This window comes from Oncorhynchus mykiss, chromosome 13 (assembly GCF_057628025.1).
Source record: "Oncorhynchus mykiss isolate SJ-2025 chromosome 13, ASM5762802v1, whole genome shotgun sequence".
NCBI lineage: Eukaryota > Metazoa > Chordata > Actinopteri > Salmoniformes > Salmonidae > Oncorhynchus > Oncorhynchus mykiss.
This window is the reverse complement of record NC_143034.1, coordinates 66,496,895-66,519,545: the sequence shown is the minus strand read 5'-3', so window position 1 is coordinate 66,519,545 and position 22,651 is coordinate 66,496,895. Positions and strand designations below refer to the sequence as shown.

The following is a 22,651-nucleotide window of genomic DNA, read 5'->3' as shown; positions in this document are numbered from 1 at the left end:
TATGCTCACTTCGAGGCATGCAACATTGAAGAATGCATTAGAGCATCAGCTGTTCCGGACGACTGTGTGATCACGCTCTCCGTAGCTGATATGAGTAACATTCACAAGACCACAGGACCAGACGGATTACCAGGACGTGTACTCCGAGCATGCACTGAGCAAATGGCAAGTGTCTTCACTGACATTTTCAACCTGTCCCTGATTGAGTCTGTAATACCAACATGTTTCAAGCAGACCACCACAGTTCCTGTGCCCAAGAACACTAAGGTAACCTGCCTAAATGACTACTGACCCGTAGCACTCACGTCTGTAGCCATGAAGCGTTTTGAAAGGCTGGTCATGTATCACAACAACACCATTATCCCAGAAACCCTAGACCCACTCCAATCTGCATACCGCTCCAACAGATCCACAGATGACGCAATCTCTATTGCACTCCACACTGCCCTTTCCCACCTGGACAAAAGGAGCACCTGTGTGAGAATGCTATTCATTGACTACAGCTCAGCGTTCAACACTATAGTGCCCTCACAGCTCATCACTAAGCTAAGGACCCCGGGACTAAAAGCCTCTCTCTGCAACTTGATCCTGGACTTCCTGACAGGCCGCCCCCAGGTGGTAAGGGTAGGTAACAACACATCTGCTACGCTGATCCTCAACATGGGGGCCCCTCAGGGGTGCGTGCTCAGTCCCCTCCTGTACCCCCGTTCACTCATGACTGCATGGCCAGGCACGACTTCAACAACACCATCATTATGTTTGCCGACGACACAAAAGTGGTAGGCCTGATTACCGACAACGACGAGACAGCCTATAGGGAGGAGGTCAGAGACCTGGCCGTGTGGTGCAAGGATAACAACCTCTCCCTCAACGTGATCAAGACAAAGGAGATGATTGTGGACTACAGGAAAAGGAGGGCCGAGCTCGCCCCCATTCTTATCGATGGAGCAGGCTGAGAGCTTCAAGTTCCTTGTTGTCCACATCACCAACAAACTAACATGGTCCAAACACACCAAGACAGTTATGAAGCGGGCACAACAAAGACCATTCAGGAGGTCTCTAATGCACAGAGACAGGTTCAGACCATTCAGTGTTTTTGGTGTGTGTTCATTGTCATAGTGACAACTGCAAATAATATTTCAATGTATGTAGGTCTAATAAAAAATAATATAGTAACTTGTATTTAAATGTGTCAATTCAACAACACCGTTTAGCCTGCACAGCTTTTTGCAGCAAGTGATTTCCATTTTTCCAATTGACTGTCGTGTTCAACTATTTGCATTGCTTCAATGCAACCATGTTATCATATCTGGCCAAAAGGGATGCACCAATGCACTTTCTCCTCAACTTTCCCGAAATGCATTTTCTATGCCGCAGGTTGTATCAATAGTTTCTGCGCTTTGCCTCCATGTTTTAAAATAATTGGAAAATTAAGTGAATATGGTCTGATACACCACGGTTTTCAGCCAACCAGCAATCAGGGCTCGAACCACCCTGTTTATAAGGTCTGATACACCACGGTTTTCAGCCAATCAGCATTCAGGGCTCAAACCACCCTGTTTATAATAATAGATCTGTGATACCTGTAATCACAACATGACAGTCCCTTTACTAAAGGAAGACACCAGTATATCAGTCACACTTTGAAATAACATGACAGTCCCTTTACTAAAGGACGACACCAGTATATCAGTCACACATTGAAATAACATGACAGTCCCTTTACTAAAGGAAGTGTCACGGTCGATGAAAGGAGCGGACCAAGGTGCAGCGTGGTGAGCGTACATGTTCTTTAATTAACAAAAGACGCAGAACAAAACAATACACACTACAAAACAAAACCGTGAAGCTAAAGGCTAAGTGCCATAAAGAAAGTCAACTTCCCACCAAGACAGGTGGGAAAAAAGGCACCTAAGTATGGTTCCCAATCAGAGACAACGACAGAAAGCTGTCCCTGATTGAGAACCATACCCGGCCAAAACATGGAGACAGAAAATCATAGAAACACAAAACATAGAAATGCCCACCCTAACTCACGCCCTGACCAAACCAAAATAGAGACATAAAAAGGATCTCCAAGGTCAGGGCGTGACAGGAAGAAACCAGTAAATTATACTGTACAGTACATTTATGTCTTAAAGTTGATTATTCTTCCCTAACACAACGCAGACTGTATTGCAATTTAAATATAAGCACTTGTATAATATAAGCCATTTAGCAGTCATTTTTATCCTAAGCGACTTACAGTCATGCGTGCATACATTTTGGGTTTGGGTGGCCCCGGGAATTGAACCAACAATCCTGGCATTGCAGTGCCATGCTCTACTAACCAAGCCCTACCTTGTGCAGGCGTTCTTTCTTTATTCATAATATCTGTTATACATAGTCCTCTCAAATACACTTTGGTACCTCTCATTTTAATATCTCTCTCTCTCTCTCTCTCTCTCTCTCTCTCTCTCTCTCTCTCTCTCTCTCTCGCTCGCTCTCGTGTGAACTCTGGCTCCTCTAAGCTCATTTCCTCTGACACCTCCACCTGGCAGTCAGGGCTCTCCCCGTCACCCTGCTGTGCCCCAGACTGGCACTGCCATCCATTCCTATGCCACTCTCCAACCCCTCCCCTTGGAGGACTCCTCACCACTCCAGGGCATGGCCGGGCTTCCTCTCCCCAGGATGCTGGCTCTATTGCTGTGATACACTGAGACGGTTCCTCCAGTCCTGTGTAACACTGAGACAGTTCCCTCAGTCCTGTGTAACACTGAGACTGTTTCCACAGTCCTGTGAAACACTGAGACAGTTCCCCCCAGTTCTGTGTTACACTGAGACTGTTTCCACAGTCCTGTGTAACACTGAGACAGTTCCCTCAGTCCTGTGTAATACTGAGACTGTTTCCACAGTCCTGTGTAACACTGAGACTGTTTCCACAGTCCTGTGTTACACTGAGACGGTTCACTAGTCCTTATTTCTGTTGCTATACAGTATGTTGTCTGTGTGGTTACTATTCACTGTCAGTCCAGCAACAGTTATGTCACTTGGGGATAAATATAATTTATTGAATTTAACTGAATTGAACGGTGCACTGCTCGATGAGACAGCCTAATTAAGGGCTACCCATGACACGTGTTCAGAGAGTCAGAGACACACAGTGGAAGGGTTATATCCAAAGGACGATAGCCAATCCTGGGTTGTATTCATTAGGTAACAAACGGAAGAAAACAGGCTGAAAACAGGGAGGGATCTGATCTGGTGAGGACAGACAAGCACACCGGTCGCACGCCTGAGCTGTCCTTAATACGAATGTCAGGATGCGAGTCCATGACCTCACATAGGAAGTAATCACTATGACAGGATGCAGACCTGTAAGGCTAGCTGTACAGGAAGAGAGCTAATTTTAAGACTGAATGGTGAGTGGAAGGACACAACATCAACACTCCTCTTAAAAACAGTGGAAGGACATGACATCCCCACTCCTCCTTAACATAGTGGAAGGAAATGACATCCCCTCTCCTCCTTAACTCAGTGGAAAGACATGACATCCCCTCTCCTTCTTAACTCAGTGGAAAGACATGACATCCCCTCTCCTTCTTGACACAGTGGAAAGACATGACATCCCCTCTCCTTCTTGACACAGTGGAAGGACATGGCATCCTCACTCCTTCTTAACTCAGTGGAAAGACATGACATCCCCTCTCCTTCTTAACTCAGTGGAAAGACATGACATCCCCTCTCCTTCTTGACACAGTGGAAGGAAATGACATCCCCTCTCCTTCTTAACTCAGTGGAAAGACATGACATCCCCTCTCCTTCTTAACTCAGTGGAAAGACATGACATCCCCTCTCCTTCTTGACACAGTGGAAGGAAATTACATCCCCTCGCCTCCTTAACACAGTGGAAGGACATGGCATCCTCACTCCTCCTTAACACAGTGGAAGGACATGACATCCCCTCTCCTCCTTAACACAGTGGAAGGAGATGACATCCTCACTCCTTCTAAACACAGTGGAAGGACATGACATCCCCACTCCTCCTAAACACAGTGGAATGACATGACATCCCCCCTCCTCCTAAACACAGTGGAATGACATGACATCCCCCCTCCTCCTTAACACAGTGGAAGGACATGACATCCCCACTCCTCCTAAACACAGTGGAATGACATGACATCCCCCCTCCTCCTAAACACAGTGGAATGACATGACATCCCCCCTCCTCCTAAACACAGTGGAAGGACATGACATCCCCACTCCTCCTAAACACAGTGGAATGACATGACATCCCCCCTCCTCCTTAACACAGTGGAAGGACATGATATCCCCCCTCCTCCTTAACACAGTGGAAGGACATGGAAGATGGGCTGTTATGGCACTCTGGCAAGAAGGAAAGGTCAGTTACACACATGAACACATAAATGCATGCACACAAACACACATACAGTATAGCTTTCATTCTATGTTATCGAATATAAAATAATTGTATTGTCCTTTAAGTTCCTCTTCGTAATTCATTTTACAAGCTTGTATATTATACACACATTAGTCTCCTTCACCAGCCATATCTCTCTATATATATGGTAGCACTTAGCCTGGGGACAAGGTTACACACACACACACACACACACACACACACACACACACACACACACACACACACACACACACACACACACACACACACACACACACACACACACACACACACACACACACACAAACCAATAGTGCGTCCTGTCCTGGTGTTTTCTCCTTCTCCCTGCCGGTGAAATGTGCCTACTTGCTGATTGAGGTAAGTAACGTAACCCAGGCTACAGGGTAAGAACAGGGATTATCCTGACATCAGCTGTCTGTGCAGCTCCAGCCCATTCTACAGGCCTTATTGCCATGGTGACTTAAGCCCTCCGGCTGTCGAGAGGTCATGACCTTTAGACATTTAGGGGAGGCCTGCCCTCTGATGCTAATGGCATACACTAAAGGTCAGCTGAGCGTGACCTCATTATGTGCCAATGTACAGGTAACTACTAAAATAAAGGAAACACTTGAGTAAATGAGGGATACAAAGTATATTGAAATCAGGTGCTTCCACATAGGTGTGGTTCCTGAGTTAGTTAAGGAATTAACATCCCATCATGCTAATCTTGGCTAACATGGCTAGAATAAGGGATCTCCATAACTTTGAAAGAGGGGTATCTAAGGAGCATAAGGTTTTAAGGTGTGTGTGTGTGTGTGTCTCAGTCACCAGATATAAACCCAATTGAACACCATTGGGAGATTCTGGAGAGATGCCTGAGACAGTGTTTTCCACCACCATCAACAAAACAACAAATTATGGATTTTCTCATGGAAGAATGGTGTCGCATGCCTCCAACAGAGTTCCAGACACTTGTAGAATCTATGCCAAGCTGTTCTGGCTCGTGGTGGCCCAACACCCTATTAAGACACTTTATGTTGGTGTTTTCTTTATTTTGGCAGTTACATGTAGATCTACACACAGGCAGGGAGTAACACACACACACACACACACACACACACACACACACACACACACACACACACACACACACACACACACACACACACACACACACACACACACACACACACACACACACACACACACACACACACACACACACAACCTTAATCTGTCCCTCTTCAAAAGCAGCCACATGGACCCCATTACATTCTATCTTCCTTCACAGAGCCTTGAAGAAGGTTATCTGTTAACTGCTCAGGTTGCTCTGTGGGGCTGCAGGGGGTCTTAACCCATTAACCCTTTGTGGGTTATGGACAGGTTAGCAGAACAAAGGCCAACTCAGGATTTACTGTTCAATGTCATCCAAACAGAGGCCTGGATAGGGACAGGTAACAACAATGTTTTGATGTATCCTCCTGAGTGATTAGATTGCGTGCGTCATGTTAGGTAGGATCAATTATAGACTTGACTTGAATGTGATCAATCATTATATACTGAAGATCTGGGCATGTGTGTGTGTTGTGACTGTGTGACTAACCGATTGATTTATGACTAATGTAAAAGTCTAGTAGGCCTGCATAAACAACATCAATGACTGCTCTGTCTCTATCTTTCTCTCTCTCTCTCTTTCTTTTTCTATAAAGGAGAAGCCTTCATCTGCGTCTGCAGTTTAAAAAATATTTTATTTATACATTTTCTGTTATAAAAAAGCTATTGCGTCTGCAGTTTTGAAGTAAAAACTGCCCCCCAACCCAACCCAACCCAACCTCAGACCCAGGCGGTGGCCCATGGAGGAGTAGGGTTACCTCCACACTGCTGCACAATTACCCAGCCAAGTGAAGTCTGATGCTGTCTGGCATCCTTGGGGCTCCATGTGAGGTGGGCCTCAGCCTGTACCACCTAGCTCAGTGGAGAGCATCATCTCTGGGCCAAGAGTGAGATATCTAGGGTGGGGGCTGGGTGGTTGGTTGGAGCATGAATGGAGAGAAAGTGAGAGGTGGATATCAGATGGGGATTAAGGTATAATCATAGATATGCTATCATAGACTACTGCCCCTCCATTATATCACATGCACAATTGCGCGTGCGCACACAAATCAAATTGATTTATATGGCCCTTCGTACATCAGCTGATATCTCAAAGTGCTGTACAGAAACCCAGCCTAAAACCCCAAACAGCAAGCAATGCAGGTGTAGAAGCACGGTGGCTAGGAAAAACTCCCTAGAAAGGCCAAAACCTAGGAAGAAACCTAGAGAGGGACCAGGCTATGTGGGGTGCCCAGTCCTCTTCTGGCTGTGCCGGGTGGAGATTATAACAGAACACGGCCAAGGTGTTCAAATGTTCATAAATGACCAGCATGGTCAAATAATAGTAGTAACATAATAGTAGTTGTCGAAGTCAGCACCTCAGGAGTAAATGTCAGTTGGCTTTTCATAGCCGATCATTAAGAGTACAGTGCCTTGCGAAAGTATTCGGCCCCCTTGAACTTTGCGACCTTTTGCCACATTTCAGGCTTCAAACATAAAGATATAAAACTGTATTTTTTTGTGAAGAATCAACAACAAGTGGGACACAATCATGAAGTGGAACGACATTTATTGGATATTTCAAACTTTTTTAACAAATCGAAAACTGAAAAATTGGGCGTGCAAAATTATTCAGCCCCCTTACGTTAATACTTTGTAGCGCCACCTTTTGCTGCGATTACAGCTGTAAGTCGCTTGGGGTATGTCTCTATCAGTTTTGCACATCGAGAGACTGAATTTTTTTCCCATTCCTCCTTGCAAAACAGCTCGAGCTCAGTGAGGTTGGATGGAGAGCATTTGTGAACAGCAGTTTTCAGTTCTTTCCACAGATTCTCGATTGGATTCAGGTCTGGACTTTGACTTGGCCATTCTAACACCTGGATATGTTTATTTTTGAACCATTTCATTGTAGATTTTGCTTTATGTTTTGGATCATTGTCTTGTTGGAAGACAAATCTCCGTCCCAGTCTCAGGTCTTTTGCAGACTCCATCAGGTTTTCTTCCAGAATGGTCCTGCATTTGGCTCCATCCATCTTCCCATCAATTTTAACCATCTTCCCTGTCCCTGCTGAAGAAAAGCAGGCCCAAACCATGATGCTGCCACCACCATGTTTGACAGTGGGGATGGTGTGTTCAGCTGTGTTGCTTTTACGCCAAACATAACGTTTTGCATTGTTGCCAAAAAGTTCAATTTTGGTTTCATCTGACCAGAGCACCTTCTTCCACATGTTTGGTGTGTCTCCCAGGTGGCTTGTGGCAAACTTTAAATGACACTTTTTATGGATATCTTTAAGAAATGGCTTTCTTCTTGCCACTCTTCCATAAAGGCCAGATTTGTGCAATATACGACTGATTGTTGTCCTATGGACAGAGTCTCCCACCTCAGCTGTAGATCTCTTCAGTTCATCCAGAGTGATCATGGGCCTCTTGGCTGCATCTCTGATCAGTCTTCTCCTTGTATGAGCTGAAAGTTTAGAGGGACGGCCAGGTCTTGGTAGATTTGCAGTGGTCTGATACTCCTTCCATTTCAATATTATCGCTTGCACAGTGCTCCTTGGGATGTTTAAAGCTTGGGAAATCTTTTTGTATCCAAATCCGGCTTTAAACTTCTTCACAACAGTATCTCGGACCTGCCTGGTGTGTTCCTTGTTCTTCATGATGCTCTCTGCGCTTTTAACGGACCTCTGAGTCTATCACAGTGCAGGTGCATTTATACAGAGACTTGATTACACACAGGTGGATTGTATTTATCATCATTAGTCATTTAGGTCAACATTGGATCATTCAGAGATCCTCACTGAACTTCTGGAGAGAGTTTGCTGCACTGAAAGTAAAGGGGGTGAATAATTTTGCACGCCCAATTTTTCAGTTTTTGATTTGTTAAAAAAGTTTGATATATCCAATAAATGTCGTTCCACTTCATGATTGTGTCCCACTTGTTGTTGATTCTTCACAAAAAAATACAGTTTTATATCTTTATGTTTGAAGCCTGAAATGTGGCAAAAGGTTGCAAAGTTCATGGGGGCCGAATACTTTCGCAAGGCACTGTATCTCTACCACTCTTGCTGCCTCTAGATAGTTTAAAACAGCAGGTCTGGGACAGGTAGCATGGCCAGGTGGACTGGGGACAGCAAGGAGTTATCATGCCAGATAGTCCTGAGGCATGGTCCTAGGGCTCAGGTCCTCCGAGAGAGAGAAAGAAAGAGAAAATTAGAGAGAGCATACTAAAATTCACACAGGACACCGGATAGGACAGGAGAAGTACTCCAGATCTAACAAACTGACCATAGCCCCCGACACATAAACTGCTGCAGCATAAATACTGGAGGCTGAGACAGGAGGGGTCAGGAGATACTGTGGCCCCATCCGATGACACCCCCGGACAGGGCCAAACAGGAAGGATATAAGCACACCCACTTTGCCAAAGCACAGCCCCCACACCACTAGAGGGATATATTCAACCACCAACTTACCCTCCTGAGACAAGGCCGAGTATAGCCCACAAAGATCTCCGCCATGGCACAACCCAAGGGGGGGGGGGCGCCAACCCAACCCAGACAGGATGATCACATCAGTGACTCAACCCACTCAAGTGACGCACGCCTCCTAGGGACGGTATGAAAGAGCCCTAGTAAGCCAGTGACTCAGCCCCTGTAATAGGGTTAGAGGCAGAGAATCCCAGTGGAAAGAGGGGAACCGGCCAGGCAGAGACAGCAAGGGTGGTTCGTTGCTCCAGAGCCTTTCCGTTCACCTTCCCACTCCTGGGCCAGACTACACTCAATCATATGACCCACTGAAGAGATGAGTCTTCAGTAAAGACTTAAAGGTTGAGACCGAATTTGCGTCTCTCACATGGGTAGGCAGACCATTCCATAACAATGGAGCTCTATAGGAGAAAGCCCTGCCTCCAGCTGTTTGCTTAGAAATTCTAGGGACAATAAGGAGGCCTGCGTCTTGTGACCGTAGCGTACGTGTAGGTATGTACGGCAGGACCAAATCAGAGAGATAGGTAGGAGCAAGCCCATGTAATGCTTTGTAGGTTAGCAGTAACACCTTGAAATCAGCCCTTGTCTTGACAGGAAGCCAGTGTAGGGTGGCTAGCACTGCAGTAATATGATCAAACTATTTGGTTCTAGTCAGGATTCTAGCAGCCGTATTTAGCATTAACTGAAGTTTATTTAGTGCTTTATCCGGGTAGCCGGAAGGTAGAGCATTGCAGTAGTCTAACCTAGAAGTGACAAAAGCATGGATTAATTTTTCTGCATCATTTTTGGACAGAAAGTTTCTGATTTTTGCAATGTTACGTAGATGGAAAAAAGCTGTCCTTGAAACAGTCTTGATATGTTCTTCAAAAGAGAGATCAAGGTCCAGAGTAACGCCGAGGTCCTTCACAGTTTTATTTGAGACGACTGTACAACCATTAAGATTAATTGTCAGATTCAACAGAAGATCTCTTTGTTTCTTGGGACCTAGAACAAGCATCTCTGTTTTGTCCGAGTTTAAAAGTAGAAAGTTTGCAACCATCCACTTCCTTATGTCTGAAACACATGCTTCTAGCGAGCGCAATTTTGGGGCTTCACCATGTTTCATTGAAATGTACAGCTGTGTGTCATCCGCATAGCAGTGAAAGTTAACATTATGTTTTCAAATGACATCCCCAAGAGGTAAAATATATAGTGAAAACAATAGTGGTCCTAAAACGGAACCTTGAGGACCACAGAAATTTACAGTTGATTTGTCAGAGGACAAACCATTCACAGAGACAAACTGCTATCTTTCCGACAGATAAGATCTAAACCAGGCCAGAACTTGTCCATGTAGACCAATTTGGGTTTCCAATCTCTCCAAAATAATGTGGTGATCGATGGTATCAAAAGCAGCACTAAGGTCTAGGAGCACGAGGACAGATGCAGAGCCTCGGTCCGATGCCATTAAAATGTCATTTACCACCTTCACAAGTGCTGTCTCAGTGCTATGATGGGGTCTAAAACCAGACTGAAGCATTTCGTATACATTGTTTGTCTTCAGGAAGGCAATGAGTTGCTGCGCAACAGCCTTTTCTAAAAGTTTTGAGAGGAATGGAAGATTCGATATAGGCCGATAGTTTTTTATATTTTCTGGGTCAAGGTTTGGCTTTTTCAAGAGAGGCTTTATTACTGCCACTTTTAGTGAGTTTGGTACACACACACACACACACACACACACACACACACACACGCATTTGCATGCACTCACCCGCGCCCATGCAGGCATGCACAGACATACACACACACACACACACACACACTTTCACTCTTTGACATATGACCTCATATACAGGCTCAGACATATTGCAGACAGATAATCCTTACAAAGACAGGGTCATTTGATGTTACCCGAGCCCTACAACACAAACACACACACACACACACACACACACACACACACACACACACACACACACACACACACACACACACACACACACACACACACACACACACACACACACCATCATATCCTCAGCCGATTGACATGGTGGATTTGAGGTCACAGCATGTGGCTAGTATAGGGGGTTATGGGGTAGCTAGTGGATTACAGTTTTGTAGGGCAGCAGTCCGATTTATAGTTAAGTACACCGACAGGATAGACCACCAACCTACACATTACCCCTAAACTCTCTCTCTCTCTGAAGATGAGTACAGCTATGTAGATACTGGCTTTGTCCTGAAATGACACCCTATTCCTTTTACAGTGCACTACTTTTACAGACCCTGTTCAAATATAGTGCACTACTTAGGGAATAGGGTGCCATTTGGGGCGTAATCACTGTTAACTATATTCCCCAGCTGTCTCTATCACATTGCAATGTTTTTTTCTGTCAGCTCAAAGTGAGAGCACTTTATATTAAGGGCCATAATCCCACTTCTCTCTGTCACATCAATAACAGGCTCTCTCATGTTCCTCCATTCTCACCTTTTCATCACACCCAGTGAGTCTCATTCCCTAAACCGCTCTCTCTCTCACCACCTCCTGTTTCATTCTTTACATTAGAGTTGCCATATTGGGGGAATTTTCTCCATCTTACAATTTGACTACTTTGGCTGTGTTTACAGCCCAATTCTGACATTCTTTACACTAATTGGTCTTTTGACCAATCACATCAGATCTTCTCAGAACTAATATGATTGTTCAAAAGACCAATTAGTGAAACAGATCATAATTGGGCTGCCTGTGTGAACGCTGCCTTATAGTAGATTTGGTGGGAATTTTGCTCAGTTTCTGTGTGAAAGTGTCAATTAAATCTGGCAACACTGCTGTGTATCCACCTGAAGTGTCCGCGTTGTTTTCTACACATTGCCCATTTCCCTGCAGGGCTGGGCAGTACTGGTGTGCTTGTCTCAGGACTGCGGTGCGAAAGGATGTGGCAGGGCCAGCACACGGGGCCAGGCACAGGAAGGAAGGAGCTCCACTCAAATTCATCTCTATTGGACAGAGGCTAAAGGAGCTGGGGGCATATTTTGGAGCCAGGAGACATCTCCTAGGAGAATGCCATGGCAACCAGGGCCCCAAAGCGGCGAGGGCCCCCAGGCTTTGGCAGGGGTGTTCCGACTCCCTTTTCAAGTGCCCGATCAAAAGTGTCAGGAAAGGTTCTGTTATTGGCCATTTGGCGTCTCTCCTTTCTTTTCTTTGTCTTTCTTCCCTTGCTCCGCCTCTCTTTCTTGGGTTACACAGGAGGCTGGGAGCTGTCCCGGACCAGGCCGAGGTCGCCAAGGAGGCTGTGAGAAGATAGAGAGTAGTGTCTTTGCAATGGATTGTGGGAAAATGTTGCCAAACAACGCTAGGGGGAATGTGGCTGTGATGGCAGCTTGATATTGGACACAATAGTGAAATGATGTAGCGTCTGTAGCAGTGGGAGTAGAAGTGATCATTCTAGACTCAAATGCCAGCTATTACAGATAAGATCACCAAATCTGTCTGTGTGAGTCTCCTGCTTCTTGCTAGATTGCTCTCGGCATGCTAGTGAAAGTCCTTTACACCAGCAGGAAAAGCAGTGGTTCTGATCCATATAAGAGCTTTGAGAAGGTGCTGGAGATCAACGTAGGCTACAGTTGACGGCATTGCAAAGTTATAGACGGCTTCTCTCGTCGTCATTGTGACACATTTACTTTGACGGAGATGTTCCTTAATGCGCTGCAGAACAGACTTGAGAGTATACGTGTGGTCTTCCCTCTCTTTTGTTCTTCCTTCTCTTCAATTGACCCATATTCCTCAGTAATTAATTAAACTGACACCAGATCAGAGGTGAACTTTTATTAATACATTCTTAGTAAAGTGATTAACATTAAAAGGTATACAGTGCAATTACCAACCCTTCTCTCCAAGAAAAAAACATCAGTTAAGAGTAAGACAAGAGCAACAGAACACGCATGCTGCATTATTTAATGTTCCCCTAGTCTATCTGCAGTCAGCCAGGTACTATATTTGGCAGGACATGATACAATAGTATTTTAATGAAAAGACCGCCACCTTGTGGGATAAACAGAAAACTACACAGATGTGGGTTGTGTTCATTAGGGCAGTGGTTCCCAACCTTTTTCGCTAACTGTACCATCAACAGAATTTTGCTTTGCCTAGAGAACCCCTGAAATACCCCCGCATGTACATTTTACCAGTAAGCTTATGGTCTCATGAGTCTTCTCAAGTACCCAACTCATATACTATACGATAGGTGGAAATCAACTTATAGGCCTAATTATTATATGGAAAAATTAAAACGACAACGGATAATTTAAGCAAAAGACATCAGCCATACGGACAACCAGACCCTTCCAATGAAAAAGGGCCTAAGATAAGAGTAAGGTATGTTACACAAACGGAATGCATCTCAATTTCCCCCATTTTCTCTGGCCCTCTCTTTACATTGTGTTTTCCCTCCTTCATCATGCTTCCTGTTCAGCTGTCTTCCCTCCCTCCTCTTCTCCTCTCACATGACCCCTATCCCTTTCCATCTCTATCCAATATTTGAATATCCTCCATTTATTTATTTCCTTGACAGTGTCACCTCCGTTCTCCCTGTCTTGTCTTCCCTAATTCCTATCCATATAAGCCTTTGTCCAATACCATCAACCCTCACAATTATTATCCTAACCCCCTCAACCTCTCCCTCTCTTCCCTGTACCCTCCCTCTCCCTGATCACTACCCCTGAATCCCAAACCCCTAGTCCCTAGCCACGAAGCACTTACATAGATCTGAGAGGATTGGACCGGTATAAGCAATATGGTGGTAGCTCCATCTGGCCTTCTGATAGGCGATAGACGGGAATTGGCGCCATATAGCTTAAAGGACATCTTTCCAATCCTCTCAGATCTACCCTACTGCATAGGGGGTGGGGACTAGGGGTTGATTTGGGATTCAGAGCCCCCTTAGCGTGAGTCCATGAGGGGCTGCAGCCAGAGCAGGAAACGGGACACCTTCTGGTAGATGTAACCCTGACTACAGTCTGCCCCTGCTGGTCTGGAGACTACCCCGGTCAGATAGAACACCTCCCTGTGGAGAGATAGGATGGGACTCCCCGGCCCCAGGATGCAGTCACCCTTGGGTCTCACTGTCGTACAGCCCATCTTGTTGGTGACCAACCCCGGGTGCCTCTCCACACACTGGGGCAAACGCTCATACGCCAGGTGGTTGAGAGTGAGCGGGCCTTGGACCTCCGTGGCGTCCACGGGGTCCTTCCAGCCAGTGACCACGGCCGGATACTCGCCAGTCATCAGGACGACCTCTGCAAAGTCACGTTCGGGCAGGCAGGCAGCGACCACGTGTTTCTTATAGACGATGCGCTCGCGGAGCTCGAGGGCGGCCAGGTCGTTGTCAGGGCGACCGGGTACGTAGCGGGGGTGGACGTGGACGACTTGGACATAGAGCGTCTGTTCGCCATCTTCAGATGCGGTTTGGCGCTTGCCTGGGAGGGGAGGGACGAAGTACTCAAAATCAATAAAGGAACACATACTGTAAAGCAAATCAAAAACATACCCTCTCACACACACGCAGGAATGAATACACGCATGCACACACACACACACACACACACACACACACACACACACACACACACACACACACACACACACACACACCACCAGTGGAGCCTGAGCCTGTAGACTGGACATGATGCCCCATGATGAGCACTCACCGACAGCCACCTGGAAGTTGACGTATTTCTGGGCACACTGGGCTGTAGTTAGAACCAGGTTCTCCTTCAGAATGACACCACTACAGAACCCTACAGACTCTGTACTCTTCAGAATGGCCTGCACAATGACAACACAACAGTTACAATATACAGCAGAGATGACACCGCAAAATACATTATCACAACTATGGGAATATTGGGTTAATGTGCTGTAGCTTTGATAGTGAGGGGTTGACTTCGTGAGAAAAATGAATCTGAGAGCATAGTAGTGCCTGTCAGTGGACAGTGTGTACCTAGTTTGAATTGTGTGTGTGTGTGTGTACCTCATAGTGGTGTGTGTTTTCCTACCTGCCAGGGACACTCTCCAGAGTTGCAGGCTAGTCCCTCAAAGTTGTTGGCGATGTTGGTTGACTGTCTCTTTGTCCACTGGCTTAGGCTGTTCACCTTCCCACAGGGGAATGTCACTGAGAGAGGGATGGAGGGAGAATTACTGAGTATAGTTTAGTATAGTACAGTTTAGTATCTAGTATAGCATAGCATTAGCCTCGTACGAACCATCCTGATCTCGCAAGCTTACATTCTGTTTCACTATCCGCTAGCGAGATCAGGATGTTGCGTATGAGGCTAGAATATCACAATACAGTACAGAATCACTTAACATATAGGATAGCATAGTATAGTATAGCATAGTAGAATATGGTGACTGACCTGCAGGAATACACTTCACCCTCTCCTTCTCCTCTAGTTTCCAGCCACGGGCACAGGAACACTCATAGGACTGGTATCCTGGCTTACAGAACTGACTGCAGCCCTTGGTCTTGTCCAACATACACACTGTCTGATCTACAATCACACACAGAGAGAAAGACAGAGAAAGGGGGAGAGGCTTCTTCACTGTTGACGTTTTTTACAACATGAGTTCCCCACCAACTCGGTGTTGGGTCCTTCACGTCTCTCACCTTTCTCACAGTGGACTCCAAAGAAGCCTGACTTGCAGACACAGTCGTATCCCCCCACGCTGTCTGAGCACATGGCTCCATTCTTACACGGCTTCTCTGCACACTGGTCCCCATCTGTACACACACAGGGTTAACAACACAGCCAGTCAAATGGTACATTCACTAATACAAGACACGTGTTCTGGGGTGAAGCTATTTTAACTGTCACACCAAATCACATGGATTTCAACTGAGTGGTAACCCAAAATACTAAGTACTCTGATATGTTCCAAGAGAACGTCAGGCAGAATCATTACACTTACCTATGTAGACTGACCAGAAGATATCCTGAAAGATCAAAACAAAGTCCACTGTCAGTTTGATTCAAAATGTCTACAGAATCATCAGAAGTCCACTGTCAGTTTGATTCAAAATGTCTACAAAATCATCAGAAGTCCACTGTCAGTTTGATTCAAAATGTCTACAGAATCATCAGAAGTCCACTGTGAGTTTGATTCAAAATGTCTACAGAATCATCAGAAGTCCACTGTCAGTTTGATTCAACATGTCTACAGAATCATCAGAAGTCCACTGTCAGTTTGATTCAAAATGTCTACAGAATCATCAGAAGTCCACTGTCAGTTTGATTCAAAATGTCTACAGAATCATCAGAAGTCCACTGTCAGTTTGATTCAAAATGTCTACAAAATCATCAGAAGCAAGAAGATAGATTTTAAAAAAGGAGATGAGTGGAGAGAAGCAAGGTAAGGAGGAAGGTTTGGAGGTTGTTAAAGAGGACGTCTGAGGTGAGAAAAGGAAGGATGAGCTGAAGGAGGTGAGGAAAGAAGGGAGTCTAATAGAGGGAGGTATGAGGAAAGAAATCTGTTCAGTGGGAAGAGGGAGCATTGGCCCACCGTGCGGTAGGAGTCCTGGAAGATCTCCCTGGCCTCCTCGTAGTTGCAGACCTCCTCCAGACACTCCCTCTCCATGTTGGCAGGGAGCAGGCTCTCCTCGTTGCCCACGTTGGCCCTCTTCTGGCGGGATAAGGTGATCACTTCACTGGCCTCCTGCTTGTCCAGGAACACTGGGGGGTGGGGGGGGGATTTTAGTTGTTGTACTTTTGATACTCATTCACAAAATATATATTTTTTATCTCAATGGATAGTCTATTTTTCATATAACCTGATTCCACTTAAATAGTTAGGTCACACATTTGAAAATAGTTTAATACAGATTCTCGGCCTAAATCTGTCAAATCTATGTAGTAGAGTACAATAGTAACATTCTTTGTTACTAATTAACTAAGGCCTAAACCCAGTGCCAAAAAAGCACAAAACTACACCAATAGACCTAAACACTCTTCACACAGTACCTTTGACTCTACGGATCCCCACTTCCAAAAAAGGTCTCAGATTCCATTAAGAATGTAGCCTGATGCCTCCATGACAAACTATCCTTGTCTAATGTCATCCTGCCCCTTCCCATGTCCTGGTGTCCTGTCTAGTGGATAAACAGGCCACTTCCCTGTCCTGGTGTCCTGTCTAGTGGATAAACAGGCCACTTCCCTTTCCTGGTGTCCTGTCTAGTGGATAAACAGGCCCCTTCCCTGTCCTGGTGTCCTGTCTTCTGGATAAACCGGTCCCTTCCCTGTCCTGGTGTCCTGTCTAGTGGATAAACAGGCCACTTCCCTGTCCTGGTGTCCTGTCTAGTGGATAAACAGGCCACTTCCCTGTCCTGGTGTCCTGTCTAGTGGATAAACAGGCCCCTTCCCTGTCCTGGTGTCCTGTCTAGTGGATAAACAGGCCACTTCCCTTTCCTGGTGTCCTGTCTAGTGGATAAACAGGCCACTTCCATTTCCTGGTGTCCTGTCTAGTGGATAAACAGGCCCCTTCCCTGTCTTGGTGTCCTGTCTACTGGTTAAACCGGTCCCTTCCCTGTCCTGGTGTCCTGTCTAGTGGATAAACAGGCCCCTTCCCTGTCCTGGTGTCCTGTCTAGTGGATAAACAGACCCCTTCCCTGTCCTGGTGTCCTGTCTAGTGGATAGACAGACCCCTTCCCTGTCCTGGTGTCCTGTCTAGTGGATAGACAGACCCCTTCCCTGTCCTGGTGTCCTGTCTAGTGGATAAACAGGCCCCTTCCCTGTCCTGGTGTCCTGTCTAGTGGATAAACAGGCCCCTTCCCTGTCCTGGTGTCCTGTCTACTGGATAAACAGGCCCCTTCCCTGTCCTGGTGTCCTGTCTAGTGGATAAACAGGCCTCTTCCCTGTCCTGGTGTCCTGTCTAGTGGATAAACAGGCCCCTTCCCTGTCCCGGTGTCCTGTCTACTGAATAAACAGACCCCTTTGCTGTCCTGGTGTCCTGTCTAGTGGATAAACAGGCCCCTTCCCTGTCCTGGTGTCCTGTCTACTGGATAAACAGGCCCCTTCCCTTCCCTGTCCTGGTGTCCTGTCTAGTGGATAAACAGGCCCCTTCCCTGTCCTGGTGTCCTGTCTAGTGGATAGACAGACCCCTTCCCTGTCCTGGTGTCCTGTCTAGTGGATAAACAGGCCCCTTCCCTGTCCTGGTGTCCTGTCTAGTGGATAAACAGGCCCCTTCCCTGTCCCGGTGTCCTGTCTACTGAATAAACAGACCCCTTTCCTGTCCTGGTGTCCTGTCTAGTGGATAAACAGGCCCCTTCCCTGTCCTGGTGTCCTGTCTAGTGGATAAACAGGCCCCTTCCCTGTCCTGGTGTCCTGTCTAGTGGATAAACAGGCCCCTTCCCTGTCCCGGTGTCCTGTCTACTGAATAAACAGACCCCTTCCCTGTCCTGGTGTCCTGTCTAGTGGATAAACAGGCCCCTTCCCTGTCCTGGTGTCCTGTCTAGTGGATAGACAGACCCCTTCCCTGTCCTGGTGTCCTGTCTAGTGGATAAACAGGCCCCTTCCCTGTCCTGGTGTCCTGTCTAGTGGATAAACAGGCCCCTTCCCTGTCCCGGTGTCCTGTCTACTGAATAAACAGACCCCTTTCCTGTCCTGGTGTCCTGTCTAGTGGATAAACAGGCCCCTTCCCTGTCCTGGTGTCCTGTCTACTGGATAAACAGGCCCCTTCTCTTCCCTGTCCTGGTGTCCTGTCTAGTGGATGTGAGTTCCTCCTTTCAATGTTAAGAGCTTTGGAACCCAGTGAGCCCTCTAAATAATCAATTTTCATTACTGGCTGGATTGGCTATCCAGGGAAAATAACCATCCAAGGAAAGTCCCTCTGTGCCCTTTTGTTGGGGGCGGCAGGAAGCCTAATGGTTAAGTGCGTTGGGCCAGAATCCGAAAGGTCGCTGGTTTGAATCCCCGAGCCAACTAGGTGATAAATCTGTCGAAGTGCCCTAGAGCAAGGTAAATAACCCTACTGTAATTACTCCTGTAAGTCGCTCTGGATAAGAGCATCTGCTAAATGACTAAAATGTCAAATGTGTTGCTCAGGGCCACCAGCCAGCAGCATCGTGTCCCTGGTCCCTTACCTGTCTTGGTGTTTTTAGTGTCTAGTCTGCACGTCACAGCTCCCAGTAGCAGTAAGGAAAGCAGGGTGGCAGTGGTGGCTAGGGAGCCCATGGTGGCAGCTAGAGGACAGTCTGTCTGAATGTCTGGCTGTTTGTCTGTCTAATCCTGTCAGTTCACCTCAGCAGAGTTCAAAGTTCACACCTAAAAACAACAAGGACCAGAGTTCAGAGATTCCCACATTCTGACATAGACATCACAGATGACATAACTTTCTGTCAGGATGAGCTTCAAAGAGGAGGGTCATTTTATATCAGAGTAACCTACAAAACAAGAGGATGAAGACTAATTGTTGTGAGTGTTGTTAAAAGCTTTTGGATCTTGGGATCATCATTAAAATCTTAAACTTCAGTCTTGCAGCTTCCTCTCTCTCTATATAAAAATACCTCAAAATCAACAACCTGTTTGTTTAATAGAGTTAAGACATCAAATGATCCCATCAGAACAGTGACAATGCATTTTCTAAAGAACCCCCGGACTTGGTTACAATGCTGCCATCGTGTGGTATTATACCCAGTTTATTGTTGTTTCATCCATTTCCAATCATAAACAACAAAGAGGGATAACATCAAACACACCAAACAAACTAGATTCATTGGTATTAAGCCTAGTCAAATAGTTAGTTTAATAGATTGGCTGTAACAGAACAAACAAAACAAAACAGGCCTGTGTGTTTATATTTAGTCCAACATGAATATGAACTGGTTTCATGTTGTGAATGATGCTGCTGTCATCTATAAAACAACATATGACACGACCAGACTAATCTGACATGATGCTGTAAAAGCTTGGGCTACCACAAACTGCTAAAAACATACGAATGTATGGATCTTAAACGATACTTGAAAATATAGAGGCCTATCATGCATCCACGCTATATTATGCTACCTAAATCGCAACGCGTATCCCATTATTGGAGAGATGGACCGCTATTCAGGGCGCGGCAAAACGCATGATGATTAGAACGGTAAAAAATGCACGGTAACCTACCGCGTCGGACTTCAGCCGGGGCTTGGGCGGAATGAGAAGGATGACAGAAGCCTGTTCGGTTGGTTCTCTCTCTGGTCCCGACACGCAGTTCACCGTGTGGATCCTCGGCTCTGAGATCGCAATAGAGGTTGACAGCATCACACTCCAATGTTGCTTTTTCAGGCCACTACGACGTGTGTAATCAACCACGTGAGGGCGGTCTTTATTCAAAGCCATTAATACAAATACTGTATGTAGGCTACTATACTGTATGGGTCCGTTCTACTGTAACCCGTTCTACTGTAACCCGATCATGGATTGTTCATGCTACTGTATGTACTGGCCATTGAGAGGTTTGAAGCAGCCGCCATATTGGTACTCCTGAGAAGGAGCAGTTCTCCAATGCTTCAAGGACAAAATTACATGCATTAGTATTTGTTTCTCTAGTTGGGACAGTAACATTAGTACTCTCTAATGAGATAATAATTTAAAAGTATGCATTAAGGTGTCTGTAGTAGAATATACATGGCAAAAATGAATGTAAACGTTAATAAATGCATTTCTATAGCTTCCAAATGTTTTTTGTTTTACACTGGAGAAATACAAATTTTACACTGGAGGAGAAATACTAAAATGGCTTCGTAGTGGCTTCAAAACAGCGCCCCCTGTCAGTCATCCAGTGTTTATTCACATTGTTAATATTATCCTATGGTTCTATGTAGGCCTCTTCACTGTTGAAGATGAGACTGGTGTTTTGCGGGTACTATTTAATGAAGCTGCCAGTTGAGGACTTGTGAGGCGTCTGTTTCTCAAACTAGACACACTAATGTACTTGTCCTCTTGCTCACTTGTGCCTCCAACTCCTATTTTATTCTAGGTAGAGCCAATTTGAGCTGTTCTGTGAAGGGAGTAGCACACAGCGTTGTACGAGATCTTCAGTTTCTTGACAATTTCTCGCATGGAATAGCCTTCATGTCTCAGAACAAGAATAGACTGACGAGTTTCAGAAGAAACTGCTTTGTTTCTGGCCATTTTGAGCCTGTAATCGAACCCACAAATGCTGATGCTCCAGATACTAAACTAGTCTAAAGAAGGCCAGTTTAATTGCTTCTTTAATCAGCACAAAATTATAAACTTGAATTAGCTAACACAATGTGCCATTGGAACACAGGAGTGATGGTTGCTGATAATGGGCCTCTGTACCCCTATGTAGATATTCCATTAAAAAATCTGCCGTTTCCAGCTACAATAGTAATTTACAACATGAACAAAGTCTACACTGAATTTCTGATCAATTTGTTGTTATTTTAATGGACAAAAAATGTGTTTTCTTTCAAAAACAAGGACATTTCTGAGTGACCCCACACTTTTGAACAGTATTGTATGTGGTTGACAATGTTGAGCTTTCAACATAACTTTTGAAATGAAGCATCACTTCCATGAATCCTCGACCTTGTCCTCAGTAACACACACCCTTTGGTGTGGAATTCTCCAGTCATTGGTTGAATGGCCAAACAACACAGGGTTTTCAATCCTTGATTGCTTAATCAGTGCGGTGGTTACCTTGCTGTCTTCTCCCCCTCTCTCTTCATCAGGGTTGGGGAATAACTGATTACATGTTGGGGAATAACTGATTACATGTTGGGGAGTAACTGATTACATGTTGGGGAATAACTGATTACATGTTGGGGAGTAACTGATTACATGTTGAGGAGTAACTGATTACATGTTGTGGAATAACTGATTACATGTTGGGGAGTAACTGATTACATGTTGGGGAGTAACTGATTACATGTTGTGGAGTAACTGATTACATGTTGGGGAATAACTGATTACATGTTGGGGAATAACTGATTACATGTTGGGGAGTAACTGATTACATGTTGTGGAGTAACTGATTACATGTTGTGGAGTAACTGATTACATGTTGGGGAGTAACTGATTACATGTTGTGGAGTAACTGATTACATGTTGGGGAGTAACTGATTACATGTTGTGGAGTAACTGATTACATGTTGGGGAATAACTGATTACATGTTGGGGAGTAACTGATTACATGTTGGGGAATAACTGATTACATGTTGGGGAGTAACTGATTACATGTTGGGGAATAACTGATTACATGTTGGGGAGTAACTGATTACATGTTGGGGAGTAACTGATTACATGTTGGGGAGTAACTGATTACATGTTGGGGAGTAACTGATTACATGTTGTGGAGTAACTGATTACATGTTGGGGAGTAACTGATTACATGTTGGGGAGTAACTGATTACATGTTGGGGAGTAACTGATTAATGTTTTATATTTTCTTTTATATGTAATGTAAGTGCCTTGATGTATTTGCACCCCAAGTAGAGTAGCTGCTGTCTTGAAAAAGGCACAAATTTAAGTTTGTTCCACCTGAGCGAGTCTGACCACAAGTCAGAGACCACTATGATGACACACCAAATGTGTTAAATTAATTACTTTTGTCTTCTTCTAATAATGCCTCTTAAAGGGAAAGTAATCCAAAAGTAATCAGATTAAGTTATTGTGTTTGGGTAATCCA

General features: G+C 45.3%; 1 protein-coding gene across 1 annotated transcript; it reads right to left on the bottom strand.

The window, feature by feature from the left end:
• Positions 1-12,772: 12,772 nt before the first annotated feature.
• LOC110486945 (coagulation factor X) lies at positions 12,773-20,506 on the bottom strand. Its single transcript, XM_036941695.2, has 9 exons — positions 20,122-20,506; positions 19,095-19,275; positions 16,520-16,689; positions 15,929-15,953; positions 15,627-15,740; positions 15,376-15,510; positions 15,016-15,131; positions 14,668-14,785; positions 12,773-14,436 (listed from the first exon to the last, which is right to left on the bottom strand). Exons 2-9 carry the CDS (start codon positions 19,183-19,185, stop codon positions 13,901-13,903), a joined length of 1,305 nt encoding a protein of 434 aa, XP_036797590.2. The 5' UTR covers positions 19,186-19,275; positions 20,122-20,506; the 3' UTR covers positions 12,773-13,900.
• Positions 20,507-22,651: the final 2,145 nt, after the last annotated feature.

Excerpts from the sequence above, each read along its gene's own strand:
- LOC110486945 (XM_036941695.2), bottom strand. The coding sequence starts at position 19,185 with ATGGGCTCCCTAGCCACCACTGCCACCCTGCTTTCCTTACTGCTACTG. Across the intron at positions 15,741-15,928 it reads CTTCTGGTCAGTCTACATAG|ATGGGGACCAGTGTGCAGAG; the intron begins GTAAGTGTAATG and ends GTGTGTGTACAG. Across the intron at positions 14,786-15,015 it reads CTGGAGAGTGTCCCTGGCAG|GCCATTCTGAAGAGTACAGA; the intron begins GTAGGAAAACAC and ends GTCATTGTGCAG.